The sequence below is a fragment of the Falco punctatus genome (assembly GCF_963210335.1).
Source record: "Falco punctatus genome assembly, chromosome: 14".
Lineage (NCBI taxonomy): Eukaryota > Metazoa > Chordata > Aves > Falconiformes > Falconidae > Falco > Falco punctatus.
Genome location: NC_137594.1, coordinates 493,007 through 513,737, shown reverse-complemented (window position 1 = coordinate 513,737; position 20,731 = coordinate 493,007). Strand labels below are relative to the sequence as shown.

Below are 20,731 nucleotides of genomic sequence, written 5' to 3'. Positions count from 1 at the left end.
GCCGCTTCCGGCCGCGGGTCGAGGGGCGGGGCCGCGGTAGCCGCCGGGCGGGCGGGCAGCTCCCTGGCGGGCGCTGGGCTCCGCGCCGGCCTCTCCCGGGGCGCCCGAGGCTGCGCCCTGGGCTCCGCCGCCGCGGCCGGCGACCCCGTCTCCCTCCCGTGGCCCTTCCCAGGCGCTCTCCCGCCTCACGGCAGCAGCCGGTCCCGGCAGGCAGCCGTGCCCGCTCATTGGCTGGCGCGCCCGTTCCGCCGTGACGCGCTGATAGACCCGGCGCCCTGTCCGTCTGGCGGGGAGTGCCATGGCTGGCGTGGAGCTGTTCTCGCATCCCACGCTGCACACGCGCTACCGGGCCGGGCTCTGCTCCGCCGCGGCGCTGGCGCTGCTGCTCATCACTGTGCTCACCTACGTGCCGCCGCTGCTAGTGGCCTACCGGAGCCACGGTGAGCGCTTCTCCACCGCGCCCGGCTCGGCCCGGCCCGGCGCGGCGCTGCGACCTGACGCTGTCTGTGCCCGCAGGTCTGTGGCTGAAGCACAGCGCGTACCTGGAGCAGCCCACCGTTCGGTTCCGGTACGAGATGCTCATCGTGGCCACCCTCGGGCCCGGCCCGGGCAGCTTCTTGGCGTGGAGCACGTTCCCAGCGTTCAACAGGTTGCAGGAGGACCGGCTGCGGGTCCCGCTGCTGGCGGTAGGCATGCCCAGGCCCGGCGGGGGCACGGGGGGGCTGGGGGGCGGCGGCGGGCCCGGGCGACAGGAGTTGGCGGCGCCTACGAGCCTGTCGTGCGTCGCTGCCTTCAGCTTCGTGCCTCACGTCTCACAGTAAAAATCGCCTGGGACAAGTGGTTTTTAACCGGTCCAGTTTTGCTCCCTCTCAGTGTTTAGGTTGGGAAAGACCCTTATGATCAGCAAGCCCAACCATTAACCAACCACAACCGATCCACCGCTAGTGCCACTGGTAGTTTGCATGAACACATCCATTTACTTTTCTCAAATTAGTTGTGCCCTCCCTCTGTGCCCTATGGCTTACCATGATCTGAAGTGTGTAGGGGTTGCTAGGTAGCCCCCGGGTTTGAAAGCAGGTATGTACTTTCCTAAAGCACAGAGCCTCTGCCCTGCAGCCATTGTTCCTTCTGAGGTTCAACAGTGGCAGTTATTTCTCTGTTACTTCTGTTGTGAGTCCTGTTATGTTTGCAGATGGCTGAAATACTGGACATTTGTGGCACAGAAGCGTAGGGAGCGTTGGCTCACAACCAGGAACCGTACAGAGGCCGTTAAGAGGCTGGGGCAGCAAGAGGCAAAAGCCGAACTGTCAGTCACACATTTGCAGGGGATGTGACAGAAGACTCAGCACTAAGGCATGCTTTGTAGCATGCAGGGGAGGTGGGTAGAAGCGGCATAGGGCAGAACAGACCTTGAAGAGTCTGATGAGCTTTCCCTCCCTGAGGGGCATACGGGACATTATATAAGAGGCAAAATTGCAGGCTTCTTGTCTGTGAAGTCAAGAGTTTTTATTGCTTTCCTAACTATGCAACTTAGTATGAGTATGCTGCAGTTGTGGAGATCCCCTGGGGTTTTACCTTTTTTGTTTTTCTTTCTTAACAGAAGTTCCTGTCTGTAAAAAAAAAAATAAAAAAATATTATTGATTCTTTTAGACTAGAGAAGAAGACAAAAATCAAGATGGCAAAATGGATCAGTTGCACTTTAAATTGGAACTTCCACTACAACCTACAGAACATGTAGTTGGTGTTCAGCTGATTCTGCTCTTTTCCTACCAGCTTTATGTGAGCATTTTTAGATTTTATTTGTTCTGACATACAGGCTTAGTGGTTACACAAAAGGTTACATCCAGTAGTGGTTACACAAAAGGTGAAAGAACCTTTCCACATATGAAATTCCTATCTGAAAGATTTATTTTACTAGGAAGTATTTAATATTCTCCACCTGTGCTGTGTCATTCCTAGTCTAGTTCTATGGCATATTTTGATAGGTTTAGTTAGTTTTTGAGGTTTTTTTGAAGGTGTGTTGTTCTCTCGGGCTGTGGTGCAGCATAGAGGACAGAGATGTGCAACAGTGGATATCAGTGTGGGTGGCGTCGGGAAATAACTGAGAATCTTGGGACTAGGCAGAAGGGTGTGCATTCTTACATACTGCCGTGTCTTGACATAACCAGGTAGTTTTCTGAGGTGGAGGGGCAGGCTGTTACAGCAGCCTAAAACTCCACAAATTTTGCTTACTTAACAGCTTTTGAAGCAGTGGTAATCATCTGCCAGAATCTTCTGTATCTTGTAACTGGGAGGGGGAAGAAGGTGTTACAAGGAGACGAGAAAATAAAATTCTGCTGTCACTGTATCTCAGGTGGCAGTGCAATTAATACCTAAAGCAGCGAGTAATACACTAGTGCACAAAGAATCCATGGAATCCATGAAGGAGCAATAGTATAGAGCTGTGTTGGATGCAGCCACATAGACAAGAAGTTGTTTTACTAGAGAGATTGGGCTTAGTTTGTCCAAGAGACTTTTGCTGATTGTGAATGGACAAGCTTAGCAAGCATAGCTGTGTGGTATAGAAAACATTCTTAAACCTGTGAGGCCCATAGTAAAAGCCCAACAGTCCTAAATTTGTGCTGCAGTATTAGGTCAGTGATTAGTATCACAGGGAGTTCTGATACTCGGAATACCTTTGTTTTACAGTAAATGTGAAAATTTAACTTCAGACTGCGTGGCTGATAAGGGCTAAGGAGCTTCCTTGTTTGGTCTGTATTGCAGAGCAGGAGTCCTTAGCTGGCTCCGACTGCTGAGTATTTTCAAGTGTGTCTCTATGCATTTAGTCATCTTGCCACTTTTCCCATGTTATGGCAAGTCAGATCTTTCTGTCACTAGATACAGACTGTTGCACTTCACTGAATTTCCTGTGGAACTTTGTTTGGTTTATAAAACAAGTTAACTAACAACTAAAGTAGGTAACTTTTTTTTAAAAGAAGTAATTAATATTTCTTATTTGGTGTTCTCTTGTTTAGACTAGTGAGATGATCTGAAGCTTGGGAGCCAGAAAAAAACCCAAAATGCATGCAGAAAACCTGTAGTTACAAAGAAGTAGAACAGTATGTCATGTCCCCCCTTCCCCCCGCTTAAATTCTGTTAATTCTGGGTTTTTCCTGTTAACTGTTTCAGAGAATGTCAACGTTTGTGATGCAGAGCATGGCTTTTCTTCAGTTCTTTTCTCCTGTGCCAGGGTCCCAGCTCTGTATGAATGGAGACCTGAAACTGAACCAGAGGCAATTACTTAACCATTGTGGACTGGATACCAGATACAATGTGAGGAAACTTTTCTTTTTTTTATTTTCCCATCAATTTCCCTCCTCTTTATCTTCCTAGTACCATAGGTGACACCCAGATTATTTGTAGCTCTGCACAGAGTGGACCCTAGAACTTTGAAACTGGTGTTTTCCTGTTAGGCTGAAAGGTGAACAAGGTTATTCTGCCAAGATGTTCATGTGCGTTGCTTAAAGGGCATGGTTACTTTGCGCAAGAAACGCTGTAGAATTACTTTCCTGAAGAGTCGACAAGTAATGTAAGTATCTCCTTGTTGTAACAGGTGTCTGTGGTGAATGGCACAAGTCCTTTTGCAAGTGACTATGATCTAACAAACATCGTTGCAGCATACTGGGATAGAAATGGTAAGCCTGCATGTGTAGTTGCGAATTACAGGAGAGCAGAAGTTAGCATATTGGCAGCTGTTCTGTGAGGATTTGAGCTCTGTATTAAGACTGAAAAGCCCCTTAACTTGGCTGTTTCCTTTCCTCATTTTAGTGACAACAGTCTTTTCAGATCCCAACCCTGTTTGGGTGGCTGGGAGAGCGACAGATACACCATTTATCATCAACGCCACTATTCGTTACCCAGTGGAAATTATCTTATATCCTTTGAAAACTGCATTAACTGTGACATAACAGGGTTGCATATTTGGGCCTTCATGTACAGGCCAAATGAAAATTGTTTTCTTCTAGACCTGTTGCTAAACTTTGTATTTGTTAGCTAAGCAAATGCTGTAGTTCTGGAGTCAACTGAATACCTATTCGTTCATTCCTCCAGATGGTTCTGCTTGCATAACTACTTTTTGCCTTTCTTTGAAAAGCAACACAGGTTCCTAGTAGTCTTGCTAAACTGGCCTTTAAGGCAGGTTCTTAACCCATTCAAGTGACTATCCTTAGTAAGTCTTGCTTTGGTGCTGCAGCGCCTGCTGTCCCAGCCTGTCATGGGTGCCGCTAGCAAAGCATGATACTGTATTCTGTGACCTAAAGCAGATCACTAGAAATCTGTATATAAGATACGCTCACCAAATAATAACCTCTGCAATGGATGTGGGTAATCTGTTACATGTGCAGACAGACCTGAAATTTTTCTTTTTACAAAGTAATTCTTCGTTCGTTATGTTCTTTACTCATTTTTTCAGGCAAGAACAAGTCTGAGTTTAAAGTAATCTTTATGGAGCACACTTCTTATGAGGTTTGTTTACCTGCCTGAGTATTACAAATAACTATTTTCTGGTGAGTTAGGAATGAAATAGGCACTTTCCACAGAATTGGTTTTAGTGTCTTCTAGGACAGACTCTTCAGCTTTTGTAATGTACTACACTAAAAGGCTTTTAAGGATTTCCATGGCTCAGAGGCTTTGCATTTGCCACACAAAGTGATGTCTAACAGGTTTTGTGCCTTTCCACCTCTGAGTTCCTTTGTTTAGTTATTGCAGTGGTAGTATCAGAAGCTTCGTTGTTAATGCTCCTTGACTTTCTTTAAATATCAGCCAGGATTTTGGGAAGTGATTAAATTTGCCTGGATCCAGTATGTCAGCATTCTCCTTATCTTTCTTTGGTTGTTCGGTAGGATTAAAATGTTTGTGTTCCAGAATCAGGTGTTAACTACAACTCCAATATCACCAGTTCTGCCAGTGTCTCCAGTACTGTCCTACAAACAGCACCAGTCCTGAGGAGATGCCTGAGAACACTTAAAAGAAATGTAGTTCAAAAATAGATCCCTGCTTTTATTCTCTATGTTTTTTACTTCAGAAGATGAGAACTTTGTAAGTATTTTTCAAGTACATTCTGTTCATGCTTCCCTGTTAACATACATGTTCATTCATCAACTTCTCTGGGAACCCTGCTTTGTGACTGAAAATTTTAGTATTTTTGACAGCTAAAAAAGAACCTGGCTATTTTTTTTCAGCTGGAACACACTTCAAAAACCAGTAGAAAGCAATGAAACTGCTTTTGCATGATCTCAGTTTTTCTAAACCTTGAAGACTGAAAATAATATGCTAACAGTAACAACATAAGCCAGTTTTAATGCCTTACAAATTAATTCACTGCTGAATTAAGGGTTCTGTCAAGAGCTATTTGTACAAGCATTTATGTGCACTATGAAAGGAAAAAATAGAAGAAATGTGAAAAAATGTATAGATGAGTTAAGGGTAGAGCCACACTTCTGTAACTGTGGCTATATGTGCTCGCTGATTTAGTTATTAAGTTGAATGATGATAAATTCAAGGTTGATGTGAGAAACTGGGTTGTGGGTGATAGTGTCTGCAAGGTTTGCATAATTGCAATATGTGCCTAAATAAATGCATGTCAAATACATACGTTTATAATGATATACAATTATAATATAAAATAATAGTTTGCAAATACATAAGTATTATTTGCAAAATACTGTTGGCATTATTACTGTGGCACTAGACCATTAATTGTGAATTGGGAATAATAAAACAAAGAAGCCTGGTGTTTATTTAAAGAAAACTAACACAAAAACTACCAGAGAAGCTTCAGAGTTTCAAAGCAAGTGAATAATGGCTTTCAGAAGTTAAATGATAACTTTGAACAGATAAAAATGAAATCAGTTATAATTACCTGGTGAGCACTGAAAGACTGTGTCCCTTGTTCTTGATGGAGGGGGGTGGGGGTGGTAGGGCAGGTTATTTAATTGTATTCTCTATTTCTGGGCTTACTTCTTATGCCAGACAAGCTTAAAAGGGAAAGAAACATCATTTCCATTACATTTTCAGTTTCGTAGTTAATATTTAATTCTGGCAAAGCACTGTTATGGCAGGAGAGAGTCTAAAACAATTCTAGATGCTAGTTAACAAAATTCTGAGGGTCTTTTGTTCTCTTGAACTATTAAGACATGGTGCAGCTATGAAATGTGAAAGAGCAACCTGTACAGCAGTACCCCCCACCTTTTGGCTATTGCTTTCTGGAATTCAGCATTCTGGCAGTTTCGTGACCTGCCTGTTCCTTTTTCCTTTCTCCTCAAAACGGCCAGCTTCTTTTTGAATTTCCTTTTAAGCTTTTTTTAAACTTTGTAGTCTTGCAGCTTGCATTTTTTCCAAGTTTTACATGCTGGATGGACTCCAGCCTACTTTTCAATGCAAGTGAAACATCAGTGCAGTGAGCTGTGTTTTGGTTATTCAACACACTTTTGTGCTTGTGAAATTTTGCTGTATATACATATATATATGTTTTTTGGTTTGAAATCTGTAGTTTGTTGTTTGATCTTTGAAGTCTGTACCTGACAGCCTAGGACTACTGATAATTGGCTTTGTATCAGAGTGCACAGTCTCAAAGCAACTGTCTACAGCTTTTTAGCATTTCTAGGCACTGCACAGGTGAACGAAGGGGCCTGTGAGCTTGTTTCCCCGATACCTCAAGCTGATGTATATTTGGTCTGCTGTAGTCCCATCTCTTCTTCCTTGCAATGGTGACAGGGCTTGTGTGACTGCGTGAGCTAATCCAGAGAGTTCAATATGGTGAAGATAATCTTTACCAAATATACTCACTTTTTTAGAGAAGTGAGTTACCTGAATGAACTTGCTATGTGTCTGCATCAGCATTAGGGTGGCCATAATCAAGGGGTAGAAATCTCGAGACTGCAGAACCCCATGTTAAGGGTTTGAGCCATTGTACTCCCACAAAAAATGGAATGTGTAATATGCCTCCAAGCTGAACAGAAGCCTCTTTAAGGTAGCAACTGGAACATGGAAGAGACTAATGCCAGAAAACAACAGTAATACCAGGGACTCCATTATTCCCTGTCTCACTTTTCTCTCCTATTGTATCCTTCCACATCAAGTTATGACAAATGATGCTGCTCAGAGCAACAGTTCAGTGAATGCATGTGAGACAAGAAATGGTGAACTGGTCTCGTTCAGGAAATACAGAGAAAAATATCCTTATGTTCTATTTTGCTTTAGAAGGAGAAAGGTGGGGGAAAATCCTCTACAGTAATTAAAGAGGAGAACTATTTAAGTTAAAAGGAAGATGTAAAAAAAGTTAATTGCTTGGAGGTGGTATGTAGCTGTGTAGGATGATGACCTGAAGGTGTTTCATGACTGGGACTAATAGGTGAATGCAGCGTAAAAAGAGCTGCAAAGGCAGATGTGACTACAGCAGGGGTAAAAAACCCAACAACCCAACCCCTGTCTCCAATACCTCTGCCGTGGTGACTTCCAGGGCTGCTTTTATATACTGACCATAGTTCTTGGTTCATAGTTCTGACTCTTATTAGGCTTGGAGAGGCTTTCTACTTCTGTAAGTAAAAGCAATAGAAAAGAGGTAGGTAAGATTTTTATGGCCGTGGCAATAAACTAGAGGTCAAGGAAAAAATTTATCTGAGACTCCACCGCAGCTGGCATTGGAGGAGTTCTAGGAAGGGGCGGAGTCTTTCTTGGGTGGCTGGTTGTGGTGGCTCCCCCTTTACCTTGCCAAGCAACAGAAAGTGGACGAAAATACTGCTGCGGTCCGCCGCGGTGCTGCCACCCGGGTCTTGGTGCACACACGTGCCGGTGGGGATCCACGTGCGTTCGCTGAGGAGGGGCGCGGGAGCCCATTCGGACTACCGCGTTTCTGGCGGTGGCTCTGTAAGAGGGGGCACGGCTGGCCCCGTCCGGCGCCTGGGTGCGAGCGGGGACGCGGCCGGGTGGGCGCCGCGCTCGGGGCGCCTTTGCGGGGTGATGCTGGGGTGGCAGGAGCCGCCCCCGCGCTCGCTGCTGGGGGGCAGCGCCCTCCCGCTCCCCGGGCCGGGGCGGCGGGGCCGGGTAGCCGGGGCGGCGGGGCCGGGTACGGCTCCGGTGAGGCTGCCGGGAGCGCAGGGACCGGACGGCGCCCGCGCGGGGCGGTGCTGCGCCTTTGCGCGGGGATGCTCCGGGTGCGGGGCGGATCGGCCCTTCCCGGGCTCCTCCCGGCGCCTCGGCCACGTCTGAAAGCGGCTCATTGTCTCCAGAGGCAGCTGGGACCCGCGGCGGCGCTGCCAGGCGGCGGGAAGGTACGGGCGGGCGGCGGGTCCCGCGGGGCTCGTCTCGGCCGGCGGAGCGGGGCGGTGGCAGACGCCGCTTCTCGGCGGCTGACAGCGGCGTGCAGGAGCACTCGCCCTGTCGTGCGGGGGTCCTTTCAGCCCCTCGCCCCCCCCCCTCCCCCCCCGCGCTGGGAGGCCGCGGTAGCGCCGGGGACGCGGCCCGATGCGCGCAGCCCCCCCGCCGGCGTTGCTGGGGCTGCAGCCGCCTGTTGACAGAGGTGAAGCCGTTGGAAATCGGCCTTTTTTCGTCTGTCCTCTCCGCCACTCCCCGCCCCCCCATCCCGTCCCCGGGAACATGGCTGATTCGGGTTACGATGGCTTTTGGTGTTAGGTGGTGAAATCAGGTGCTTTAGAGACCCTTTCCCGTCACGCCGGGAAATTCTTCCCGTTTTTCTGTTGTGTCCCGCCTCTGTCTCCAGGTGGAAAGGCCCTGCCGCACCGAAGAAACTGTCGTTACTCCGTAGCGCAGGGGCTGCCGCAGCCCCCCCGCGGCTGGCTGACGCCGAGGACACTGTCGCACCCGTGCAGGCAAAGTCCCAAATAAGTGACCGGCGTTCCGGCGCTGCGGGGGCCTCTCTGGCCCCAGTTTTGCCATCCTTAAAAAGATAAAAAAATTCCGAACCAAAATTGCAACCGAGCAGACCTTGTCAAGGTCTTCAACACCGGTAACTGTGGAAGCTGAAAACGCTTTGTGAGCTTCAGCTGCATTGCAGGGAGAAATAGGTGCGTAGGGCTCTGCTTTGACACTGCCGTGTGTTCAGGCTGGACAACTTTATCTAATTCCACACAATATGAAGGGGGAAAATAAAGAAAAGCCCGGTACCTTTTTTTTTTTAAAAGAACTTTTATGGTTGTATCATGAAATCTGTGGTAGACTTTATTGTTTTATAAAGTATTTAAGCCTGATGATTACCTGGAAGAGACTTTTCCGATGTGATTTTCCACGACGTTGTAAAAGGAAGTGCATTTCGAAAAGCTAAATCAACAGTGTCAGCTGAAATGCTAATAGAATTTCATATTAGAATTCAAAATGTCTGATTACAGCTGTACTTCTATTATTTCTTTTGCAGTTTCACTGTTGTATGAAAAAAATCAAACATATTTATTGAGTCTTTCAATTATTTAGCAACAACCTGCTATTGAGAAGACTTTTACCTGTTTTTGAAGTACTAGTAGTTATAGAAAGTACCCTCTAAACTTTTTTTTCTTTCCCTGTTCAAAGACTAATCTGCATGTTGTTGGTGATCCAGTAAGCTTTTGCCTTGTGAAGATGTGTCATTTCTAGCTGTGGAAGAACACTGGAAAGTGACATTTTGTCGGCTGGGTGATTTATAGCAAGGATCACTTAGTGATGTTGTGCATTTTTCTTGGACCAGCTTTGTCACATTCCTGTATTTCACTTTTTTGAGCAGCAAACTGCGTTTATAATGTCACAGAACATTATACAGGACGTTTCTAACAGCTAATATGAAATGCTATTAGCTGTTCTGATGGTGGTTGCATTGGTCTTACAGGTGAAGTATGTAGTGAGTAAACTTCTCCATGAGGTACAGTAGACCTTCAGGCAATCTCTGCTCTGTTTATCATGCCATGCACAAACATTTTCCTATTAATTCTATAAAATGCATTATATTTACCATTATTCTTTTCACAGTCAGTACTGAGGTGTTTTGGTGACAGATTCGGCTCATATGATTGCTCCGAAAGTCAACATTTGGTGTAATACAAGCATACAGGTCAAAATCGTTTTTGGCTAGCAAAAGGTTGAGCACATAATATACCATTAGGTATTCATTTTTTAGTGGAAGACAATCTGGGAAATAAAAGTGTATTTTTGCATTATGTGGAAGTTGAAATATTTTCGGTGTAATCTATAAAGAGTTTGGTTTTAAATGGAAGTGTGCTGGACATTTTCTCAGGCGTAAATTAGCAGGGGAATACTGACGAAGACAGTGAAGACACAGTTGCTCAGAAGTCATTTTAGGGGAGCAGGTGCTTGTAATTCTTCTCTTGGTTGTTTTGCTTTATTCCAGCCAGATTTTTCAGCCTTCCCACAACAGATGCAGACCTGTTTGTTCTGAGGGAGTCTTTCATCCCAGCCCAAATCTCATCCCATTCCCAAGCTCAGACAGAGCCCATGTTTCTTTGCAGCTCTAATGTGAGGCACTCTCTTTCTGTCTTTCTACAGTCTTTGCAGTATGGCAGGGGGAAAAACCCACATTGTAATAACAGAGTCTTTTTTTTTTTAAAAAATTTATCTGTAAAGTTAATTTTTGTTGATTTACTACGTCTCTTCAGGTTGAATTCTGTACTGAAAGTTCACTAAGCAATTGTGTTCCTTTCTGTGCTGACCTGAAAAGATCCAATTACTCGATTCCAATGTTACTTGTCTTGACAAACAAAACTCAGTGAATACAAGAGCTAAATCACCATCCATTGCACAATTTATTTCTTTCCTCCTCCGTTCTTTTCTACTGTTCTGGGTATGAAAAGTGCTCTGTTTAGAAAACAAGCTTTCTGGGATCCATACTGCTGCTCACTATATTTTTACCCCGCCTGGTAAGGCTGGATAGCTTTCTGTAATGTACCTAATCTCCTGGCAAGCAGTGGCAGAGGCCAGTGGTGCTGCAGCTCAGCATTTTATCAGAGCCTGTTTAAGTGATGAAGAAAATCTGCTCTGTTGGCTAGTTTGTGTAGTTCATTTCCTTTGCACCGTATGTTAAGGATAGTTATTCTGGGACAGACCAAGGGTGCATCTAGTCCAGGATCTTGTTTTCATTAGTAGCCGTTAGCGGATGAGCCCAGGGATGGAGCTTGATTCGGGACTGTCAGCTCTACCATATGTGCAGATGCTTTTCAGATCACATTTTGAACAGTTTGCATTGGCTTGTGGAGAGACGATTCTGCCTCAAGAATTTGTTAGAATTAGACTTTTGATTATTCTGTTTGCCAGAGCTCTCCTTGAAGAAATAGCATCACAAAAGGAGTGATAGTACTATCACAGAAGAGGAACAACATTGTAATAACTATTATTAAAATAATTTCTGCTTAGCAGTATTTGTTATGTACAAAAGCATGTACTGTGATGCTGCCAAGTACTGCAACAGACTGGCGACTGAGGCGAGGTGATGCAAAGCAAGTCACGGGCTAGTGTTTCACCTAGTAACCAGGGGAGTTTTGGCACATTGCCTTGCTGTGCTGAGCGAGCGAGCTCGCCGGACAGCACCCTCTGGTGAGTCCTGCAATGAGCGGAGTAAGGAGAGCATGGGTAGGAGCAGCCTGTATCGTTTAGGTTAGAAAAGACCTTTAAGATCATCAAGTCCAACAGTAAGGCAACGATGCCATGTAATCTATTCAGTAGATGTACAAACATAGAGATATATGTGTGTGTGTATGTGTGTACGTATATTCAGCAGCTTTACGAGGAGCTGATTCTTCAGCATATTCAAGAGCTGCTTTCCGCCTCAGCTAACATTTGTCAGAAATCATGAAGGAGCTTGGGTGGGCTGTCAAGCTGAGCGTTAAAGGGGTGTAAGTTTAACCCTGTCTGAAAGCACCTTAACTGCAGAATTACACGTGCCCAATGTGAGAAATGCAGAAAGAAAAGATAGTGTTTACAGAGAGAATCCAGTGAACTGGCTATATATTTGGCCTCATGCACTGGAAGCTGCCTCAGAAAATACTCTTACAGATGCTGCATTTTGGTGTGTAATTATTCATTTATTTGTGGCGTCTGTGTGCGTATGTTCCTTAGAAACATCCCAGCTTTCCTAGAAGGGTAGAAGTTGAATCTTAAATACTGAAAATGGGTGTCTAGTTAGTGTTTTGCTTTGATACCGCACTTTTTCTTGTCATTTATATCATATTGAAGAGTAGGGAAATACTTTACCTGCAGTCTTTTTACATGTTTTTTGTAGTGCTTACGGTGGGCAGACTAGTTCAGACACAAATTATGGACTAATACTCATGGTAGCTGGTTTTTCATTAGCCCAGTATCGTCTGCAACAGTACTTGGGTTAGAATCAGAGTGAGGATAGGTCCAAGAGGCAGTCAAGGCAGCTGTGAATTTTAAAACCCCGTCTTTTGGTTTGATGTGTACATGGTCGTATTCCTCATTCCCCCACCCTTTGCCAGTAAAAGTTAGAACAGTTGGTGTGCCTGCATTTCTGCAGAGTGATTTTGAGTAGAGGGGAACAGCAGTTCTGTGTAGCTAAAGTAGAAATATTGTTTCTTTAAAAAGCATCATTAGGTCTCTAAAAGCTGTGTAATGGGTTAAACTATGTGATGGGTCAAACTATGAGGAGCAACAGAATGCAGTCAGTGCAGAAAATGGCTAACGTTTTGCAGACAACAAAAAGATTTGAGGTAGTTACGTCTGGCTGGCTTTCAGGCATAGAATCTGTTTCAAGAAAACTCCTTGAAAACTAGAAAATGCAACTGCTCTTCCACTCCCGCTTAGATTCTTTCATCACTTCTGTTTGGCAAAGTGTCCCTCACAGGACAGGGAAACTTGTAAATGCTTCTGGTGACATAGTATGCAAAAATTCAGTTATTTGAACAAGACAGACTTTACTTATGAAGAATGGCCATGCTGAATTAAACCAAAGGTTTATTTATCTGCTGTTATGCGTGACAGTAGCAAGTACTGGATTGCTAGGGAAAAACCTACGTAATACAGGAAAGGTGGTTTCTCTTAGTATGCTTCCCAGCTGCAGGGAGGTACCTTGGGCCATCTAGAGTTTAGGGAATTGCTAAGTCACTGCTTGTGGCCTCATCTTTTTAGTCCTTGAGAGGCTCTTCTTGCATTAATTACTTTCAATTTATGTAATGCTTTGTTGAACTCTTGCTGCCACAGCATTTTGAGGCAGTTTCATATTTTTATGATGCAGTGTACAAAAAAGTTTTGTCATGAGTGATTATTTAATTGCAATCTCCCAATTTTCCTGTTTTGATTGGTCATGAGAGGGTGTTTTTGCAATTGCTGTCTTCACGCCAGTTATTTCCCTGTCCAGGGAGTCTCTCTTCCAGGCTGAGGAGTAGTAGTCACTTCAGTCAGTTCTGTTTAAAGTACAGCTTTCATACTGATTGTGCGGCACAATACAAAAGCCAACTTGCAGTGTATTTTGTCCACAGAGACCCCCTTTTCCCCATCCCACTGCCCAAAATTGGCAGCATATTTGTTTGCTGTCCAGACAGCATTGCCAGAGCAGAAAGGGGAGATTGGGCTACTTTTTCCACGCTTCTCTGCCAGGATATATTAGTAGGGATTTCAGTGAGTATTTTGGCTTGTGGGTCTTGTAAAAATGTATGCTCTTGCTGTGGCTTTGAAGTCGCATATGAACCTGGCCCTGAAAAACAAGGTTATCTATCAGCACTCTGTTACAGTTGTTATTTGGTTACTGTCCTCTCAGATAGGAATATGGAAATATACCTATGTATGTATATTTTTCTGTCCCATATTGCTATTTAGAAAGAAAAAAAAAAGGCATCTCGAAGTGAAAACAGTAAAAGTTACTGCACAGAGAAGCTGGTGAAGTATGGGCTGGATGAGCAGACAGTGAGGTGGATTGAAAAGGGGCTGAAAGCCAGTTTGGCAGGGTGGCCAGCAGCAGAACGGAGTCTAGGAAGGCCGGTGGTAACTCTTCCCAGGGGTAGGCACAGGATCCAGCCCTGGTCAACATCTTCATTAACCCACTGATGGTGGGGAGGAGTGTCCCCTCTGTTAGTTTGCTGATGACAGGAGACAGGGAGGAGCGGCTGATACTGGGGGATCGCATCAATGTTTCTACGTACCTGAAGGGAGGGTGCAAGGAAAGTGGAGCCAGGCTGTTTTCAGTGGTGCCCAGTGAGAGGACAAGAGGTGATGGGCACAGCACAAACTGAAACACTGGGGGTTCCCTCTGAACGTCAGGAAACAATTCCTTACTGTGCAGGTGACGGGGCACTGGCAGAGGTTGCCCTGAGAGGTTATGGGGTCTCCCACCTTGGAGATGCTCAAAAGCGGTCTGGAGACCATCCTGGGCAGCGCTGTGGGTGGCCCTGCCCGAGCGGGGGGGGGGCTGGACCAGGTGACATACACAAGGTGTCTGCCAACCTCAGTTGGTCTGTGAGATGGACCAGGGAGCCAGGGTCCTTTAATCACTATTTTGAAATGAGAAAATAATTTTAGCAGCTTGAGGAGAAAGCTGGTGGTGGGGGTTGTTTGGGTTGTTTCACAGAAGTTGTGTAGGTTTATTCCTTTTGCTATTTGTTTGTATTTTGTAAGCTTGGCAGGTAGCTAGGTACTTCTGTAATGCACCTAGGGACCCAGGAGGCTTGAGAGAGCGATCACAGGGGAGGTATAGTATGACTCCACCAGAGAAATCCCTGTAAATGATTTGGTAATAGGGTTACGCAGTAGGTCAAAAAGTATAATGCTGATTAATATGAAGACCTGTGTGCAAGGCTCAAGCTGTGTTCTGGTGGCAGCAGTGGTCTGGGTCTCCCCTGCTTTCTTTCCCTTCTGCGCTTTTTTGTTCCCAACCTTCTTCCAGCCCTGGTGATGGTCTGTGCCATGCCGACTTGTTTCAGCGCTGCAGAGCTAGGGGAAGAAAAGCAAGCGGGTAGCTTTCTTCCAGACTTGCAGACTGAAATGCTAGGCAGAGTATCTGATACGCATGGGGACTATGCAAGAGAGGCTTAGGGAGCCATGGGATTCATGCTAGGAGGTCCTATTGCAGTCACATGGCACAGATATTTGTGCAGAGCTGATGAGAGTGTGGAACCACTGCAGAAAAGGGCCTTGCCTCAGTGGGCAGCACAACCACTTAAAACTCAGTGATAACCATAGTTCTAGAGATAAATAAATGCTGCTGCTGAGCTACAGAAACAGATTGTACAGTGAAGTAGGGGACATAATAAAACAGTAAAAAGGCATTTTTAGTTGTGTGGGTATCAAATAGAGTGGCTGTAAAGGGTGCACAGAACTGTGCATCCAGAGAAGAGCAATAAAGCTGCTGAAGACTCCAGAGGGCAAGTCCTGTGGGGAGTGTCTTGAGTGCACTGGGGTTGGTTAGGCTGGAGAAAAGGAGGCTCAGGGGAGACCTTATCGCTTCCTACAGCTACTTTACAGGAGGTTGTAGCGAGGTGGGGGTCAGTCTCTTCTCCCAAGAGTAACAAGAGATGGGCCGAGAGGAAGGGGTCTCAGTTGCGCCGGGGGGGGCTTAGGTTGGTGTATTGTGTCTGGCTGAGCCCCACAGCACCCTCGTAGTGCTGTGCTTGTCTTGATAGCTAGAAAGGTGGTGCAAACACACCAGTGTTTTGACAACTGCTGAGCAGCACAGCATCCAGGCTGTCTCTCCCAACATTCTCCCACCCACCAGTAGGCTGGGGGTGGGCAAGATCTTGGGAGGGGACATAGGCAGGACAGCTGACCAGGAGTGACCAGTGGGATTTTTCATATCATATGACGTTTACTCAGATATAAAAGCTAAGAGAAAAGAGGAAGAAGGGGGGGCATTCATTATTTATGACATTTGTCTTCTGGAGCAACTGCTATGTGTACTGAATCCCTGCTTCCTGGGAAGTGGCCAGACATCGCCTACTTATGGGAAGCAGAGAATAACATCTTTTGTTTTCCGTCACCCCTGGGAGTATTTACAAGACATGTAGATGTGGCACCTGGGGATGTGGTTTAATGGTGGACTGGGCAGTGTTAGCTCTATGGCTGGACTCTATAATCTTAAAAGGTCTTTCCCAACCTAAATGATTCTGTGATTCTGTATCTGACAAGCAAAAGATGGTGCTTTGGGATAAAAATTTCCACAAGCAAGTTAGCGCCTTACTCATGTGCCTTACTCTCCTTACAAGGTACTGTATGATACTGAAGGCAGATGCTTTTATTGACTCCTTTTCCCTACTCAGCTCATAGTCCTGCTGTTTTTCTTGACTTACAAACAGAAGTTTAGTAGCAAAATTGTGTTCATTTAAGATAGAATGCATTTCTGTGTATTGGAAGAGACATTTAGTCAGTGGAAGAGGCTGAAACTGCCAATTTCTACAGTTTCTTTCATTTGATAATTTATTTTAAATTTTATTACTAATTATAGTTTTTTTTGTGATTCATTAGGCTAGCATTAAGAATTTAATGCATTTATTCTGTCATATGAGTGTGTATCTGTATTCACTAGTCAGCATGGTTTACTTTCAAGAGTCTAGAGTCTGTTGATACATGTATCTTTCACAGTAACAAGGGGAAAAAAAAGTGTAAATGCAGCTAGATAGCAAATATTTATATGTAAAACTCTTGAGATGATCTGCATATGCAAGGATTCTTGTTTTCTTAATACTGTGCCTGCTAGCATCTACTGACTGCTTGCTTACAAGTGGCATCTGCACAAGTGAGAGCACAAAAGGTCAGGTGCCAAAAACCTCTAGTAGAAAGTTGTGAGGACGGCATGTCGTTGGAACTTTGATTTCAAAGTAAAACAGAAGTCTGCTGGGGGCTGACATGCCTAAACTTTTCCAGGAGTTACACGCAGACAAATTCTAAGTCACAAATGGGTAATGCCTTAAATGCAAACTCCAGGGTATTCATTCAGTCATGGAGTATATGCGCTCCAGTTCAAAGACACACATCAGCTGCTTTTCTGTGTTAACATCTGTGGCCAGATGAGGTTTCAGGTTGCGAGTTTTCACCCATCTCCTGCATTTTGGAAAACAGAGGGTTGTGCAGATGCGTCAGTCAGTGTAGCACCCTGCTGTTACCACAGTGTATAGCGCTCACTAAGAAGTTTAGGTAAGATGATGATTTTTATGTCATCAGCCACAGTGAATGATGTTCCCGTCTACTCCTTTTAAGGGATAGAAGCTCTTGTAATGTTAGACTGAAATGGAAATACAGTGGAGCAATTCAGAAAGGGTTTTTATTTTGCTCAGCAATATTTACGAGAATTCAAGTTGCAGGCTTTGTGTGTTTTGTAGATTCTCCCTCCCAACAGTTGAACTGCAACAACCCAAGGTTTCCTTCAGCATCAGACATTTGCTCCAAATTATTTCTGCTGTGATCTTGCTGTCATGCATTACTTTGTTTCAGTTTCCGACACCTGTCACCTGCAGATTATCATCTCCCAGTGCTGCTGATTAAGGAAGCAAATAGTGCCAAATACATACATGTGTATTTAAAGAAAGGTTTTATGAATGCAAGAATTTCTATTGTGTAAGTGTTATTGTGCCTCAGGACCAGTGGTTCACCAACATTTTCCTTCTCTTTTTCAGCTGTTGTTACTGCTTTTCATTGGTGAGAATGGCGAGGATTCGGATTCCTAGCACAGTTGTTATACTTCTTGTTACAGTTCAGACTGGATTCTTACTCTTCATGTATGCCCGGTACAGTAGTTTCATGCCTCAGTCTGAGGAGAAACCATCTCAAGTCCACATCCTCATTCTTTCCTCCTGGCGGTCGGGATCTTCTTTTGTTGGTCAACTTTTCAGCCAGCATCCCAGCGTCTTCTACCTGATGGAGCCCGCGTGGCACGTGTGGGTTACGATGTACCAGAACAGTGCCAAGGTCTTGCACATGGCAGTGCGGGACCTGGTCAGGTCGGTCTTTCTGTGCGACATGTCTGTGTTTGATGCTTACATGCCTTGGAAGAGGAACTTATCTGATCTCTTTCAGTGGGCAGCAAGTCGGGCTCTGTGTTCAGCTCCTGCTTGTGACTCCTTTCAGCGTACTGACATAACCAGTGAAGTGGCCTGCAAGACTCTTTGTGGACGGTACCCATTCAGCAAGGTGGAGGAAGCCTGTAAAACTTACAGCCATGTTGTCATCAAGGAGGTTCGGTTCTTTGACCTGAAGGTCCTCTACCCGCTTCTCACTGATCCGTCCCTGAACCTCAAAATCATTCACTTGGTCCGTGACCCCAGAGCAGTTGTCAAGTCACGGGAACAATCAGTTAAGGCATTAGCCCGTGACAATGGAATTGTTTTGAGTACCAATGGCACTAAAGTGGAAGACAGCAAATACAAAGTAATGCAAGAGATTTGTAGAAGTCATGTGCAGATTTATGAAACGGCTACTCTAAAACCACCTAATTTCCTTAAAGATCGCTATTTAATGATCCGTTTTGAAGATCTGGTAAGAGATCCATTATCAGAAATCTCAGAGATGTATAAATTTGCAGATCTTAGTTTGACCCCCATGCTCAAAAGCTGGATTTATAATATCACACATGGACAGGGGCCAGGGAAGAAAAAAGAAGCCTTCAAAATCACATCTCGAGATGCAGTTAGTGTTTCACAGGCCTGGAGAAATGTTCTTTCCTTCCAGAAAATTAAGAAAATACAGGAAGTTTGCAAAGGGGCTATAAATATGCTTGGCTATCAGCTGGTGGATTCAGAAAAAGAACAAAGAGATCTGTCATTGGATTTAGTGTTGCCAAGACGACAGAATCAATTCAGTTGGTCATCATTTAATCCAAAGCACTGAGACATTATTTTTGAGAGATCTGGGGATGGGAATGGGGTGGGCTGTGGGTGGTTGAGTATTTGTCTACTGTGCAGCATATAGCTAATTAGAAAATCATGGCTGATGAGGCTTAAGCATCTTCCTGTCTGCTGTTTTTCCGTAATGGAGGGAGTTATTTTTTCCCCTGAGTTTCTTACACTGCAAAAAACAAACAAAAGCATGTGGGAAATGCCGCAAGATACTTGGCTGATTGCAAATTTACAGCTGAGCTGGGCTGATCTCAGCATTGTTTAAAAAATACAATTTAAGTACTTTCTATTAAAAGATTGTCAAAGATGTCTTTGTTCATTGATGATAGTTCACTTCTGTTTTCATGTTCTAAATATTTAAGAAGCCTAGTTCCTAATTTGTATAAATGGAACAAAGTAGAAACTAAATTTCTTTATTTTCCTCCAGAATCACTTGACTTTCCTCTTTTGCTTTAAAGCTGTGCAATTGTGTATTTTTTTAGGCTTCTCTTGACATTTTAAATTTTAACATAGAAGTTCTCCAATGAGTTGGGGCAACTGTAGCAGTTCTGCTGTAAAAGACTTAAGCAGGAGCTTCATTTATGGATAGATTTCTTTGTGCTTTCCCTGGAACGGCAAAGTTTGCAATCAGATACTTGAATGCCATGTTGGTATGGAGTGCAAAAAGCTAAAGAGATGAAGCAGCTTTGAGTGGAATCGCTATGGAATTAGCTTGTTAATGCCACCCCAGCTGTGTGTTCTAACACTGTGACACAGGTAGGCATGCACTTGCTCTTGCAGTGCAGTTCGTACCCATTATTCTCTCTCTTCAGAACTACAAGTTGTTGTTGATAAAGATCACTGAGAAATTTAAGGTGCCTTGGAATTGTGCATATTGATTATGCTGCTGTATGGAAGTGATCAATCCAAACAGCTTTGATAGCAGAGACAGAAACTTGTGTATGGGGGTTTTGTTTGGTTTTATTCATTTATTTTTAATACAGTGCATCTCAGGATGGACAGTACATGTTTGATCGATACCAGGTAATCCTGTTAGGGCAAATTGAAGAATGTCACGCTGTAGCTCATTTAGGATGAGCAGCAAAGCTCATCAGTGCTGCTACTGTGATCTGCTGTAGGAGATCCTAGCACCCTAGATGCTGGGAGCTGTGTCTCCTTGCGGGGGTTCTCTAGGGCCACATCTGTTGCTTCTTGGGATTTTCCCAAGTGTTCCAAGAGCTATCGTGGGGCCTGTGGAGCCTTATTTTTTTGTCTTGATGGCTTTTCCAGGCATTCTGAGGTTGTGCTGGCATCTCTGGTGCATTCCTCAGTTCTTTGGGGGTCATTTGCTTACTCAGGTTATCTGAGGCTTCCTCACATTCCCTGTGTCAGGGAATGTGGAATTTTCAGGTGGGATGGGTATATGGGCTGTCTGTATGGTATATGGGTTGTCTGTAGCACAGGACACCTTTTGGGCTCCCCAGTGCAAGAGAGGCATGGACACACCTGAGAAAGTCCAGGGAAGGGCCCCTGAGGTGACAAAGGGACTGGAGCATCTCTCACATGAGAAAAGCCTGGGAGAGCTGGGACTATTCAGCCTGGAGAGAAGGCAGCTCGGTGGCTGGGGTGGTGGTGGTGGTGAATATTTTACCGATGAATATAAATACTTGAAGGGAGGGTGTGAAGGAGATGGAGCCAGGCTGTTTTCAGTGGTGCCCAGTGACAGAGCAAGAGGCGATGGGCATAAGATGAAGCACCTGGGGTTCCCTCTGAGCGTCAGGAAGCACTTCACTGTGCGGGTGACGGGGCACTGGCATGGAACGCACAGAGAGGTTGTGGGGTCTCCCACCCTGGCAATATTCAAAAGCCATCTGGACACGGTCCTGGGCAGCTGGCTGTGGGTGGCCCTGCCTGAGGAGGGAGGGGTTGGGCCAAACGC

The 20,731-nt window shown here is 45.1% G+C and overlaps 2 protein-coding genes across 3 annotated transcripts; both read left to right on the top strand.

Annotated features, from left to right (window-relative positions):
- Positions 1-6: 6 nt before the first annotated feature.
- TMEM231 (transmembrane protein 231) lies at positions 7-6,523 on the top strand (the record flags this gene model as incomplete). Of its 2 annotated transcripts, XM_080365176.1 has the most annotated exons (7): positions 7-440; positions 517-686; positions 1,652-1,780; positions 3,170-3,313; positions 3,594-3,675; positions 3,809-3,919; positions 4,800-6,523. In XM_080365176.1, the coding sequence occupies 7 exons, from the start codon at positions 299-301 to the stop codon at positions 4,982-4,984; spliced, it is 963 nt and encodes a 320-aa protein (XP_080221302.1). In that variant the 3' UTR covers positions 4,985-6,523. The 2 variants fall into 2 exon arrangements, with proteins under 2 accessions (XP_080221302.1, XP_080221303.1); XM_080365177.1 differs by lacking the exon at positions 1,652-1,780 and having other exon boundaries at positions 299-440.
- Positions 4,937-19,666, top strand: LOC308053643 (carbohydrate sulfotransferase 5-like). Its single transcript, XM_080365164.1, has 2 exons — positions 4,937-5,077; positions 17,596-19,666. The coding sequence occupies exons 1-2, from the start codon at positions 5,067-5,069 to the stop codon at positions 18,803-18,805; spliced, it is 1,221 nt and encodes a 406-aa protein (XP_080221290.1). The 5' UTR covers positions 4,937-5,066; the 3' UTR covers positions 18,806-19,666.
- The last annotated feature ends 1,065 nt before the right edge of the window (positions 19,667-20,731 follow it).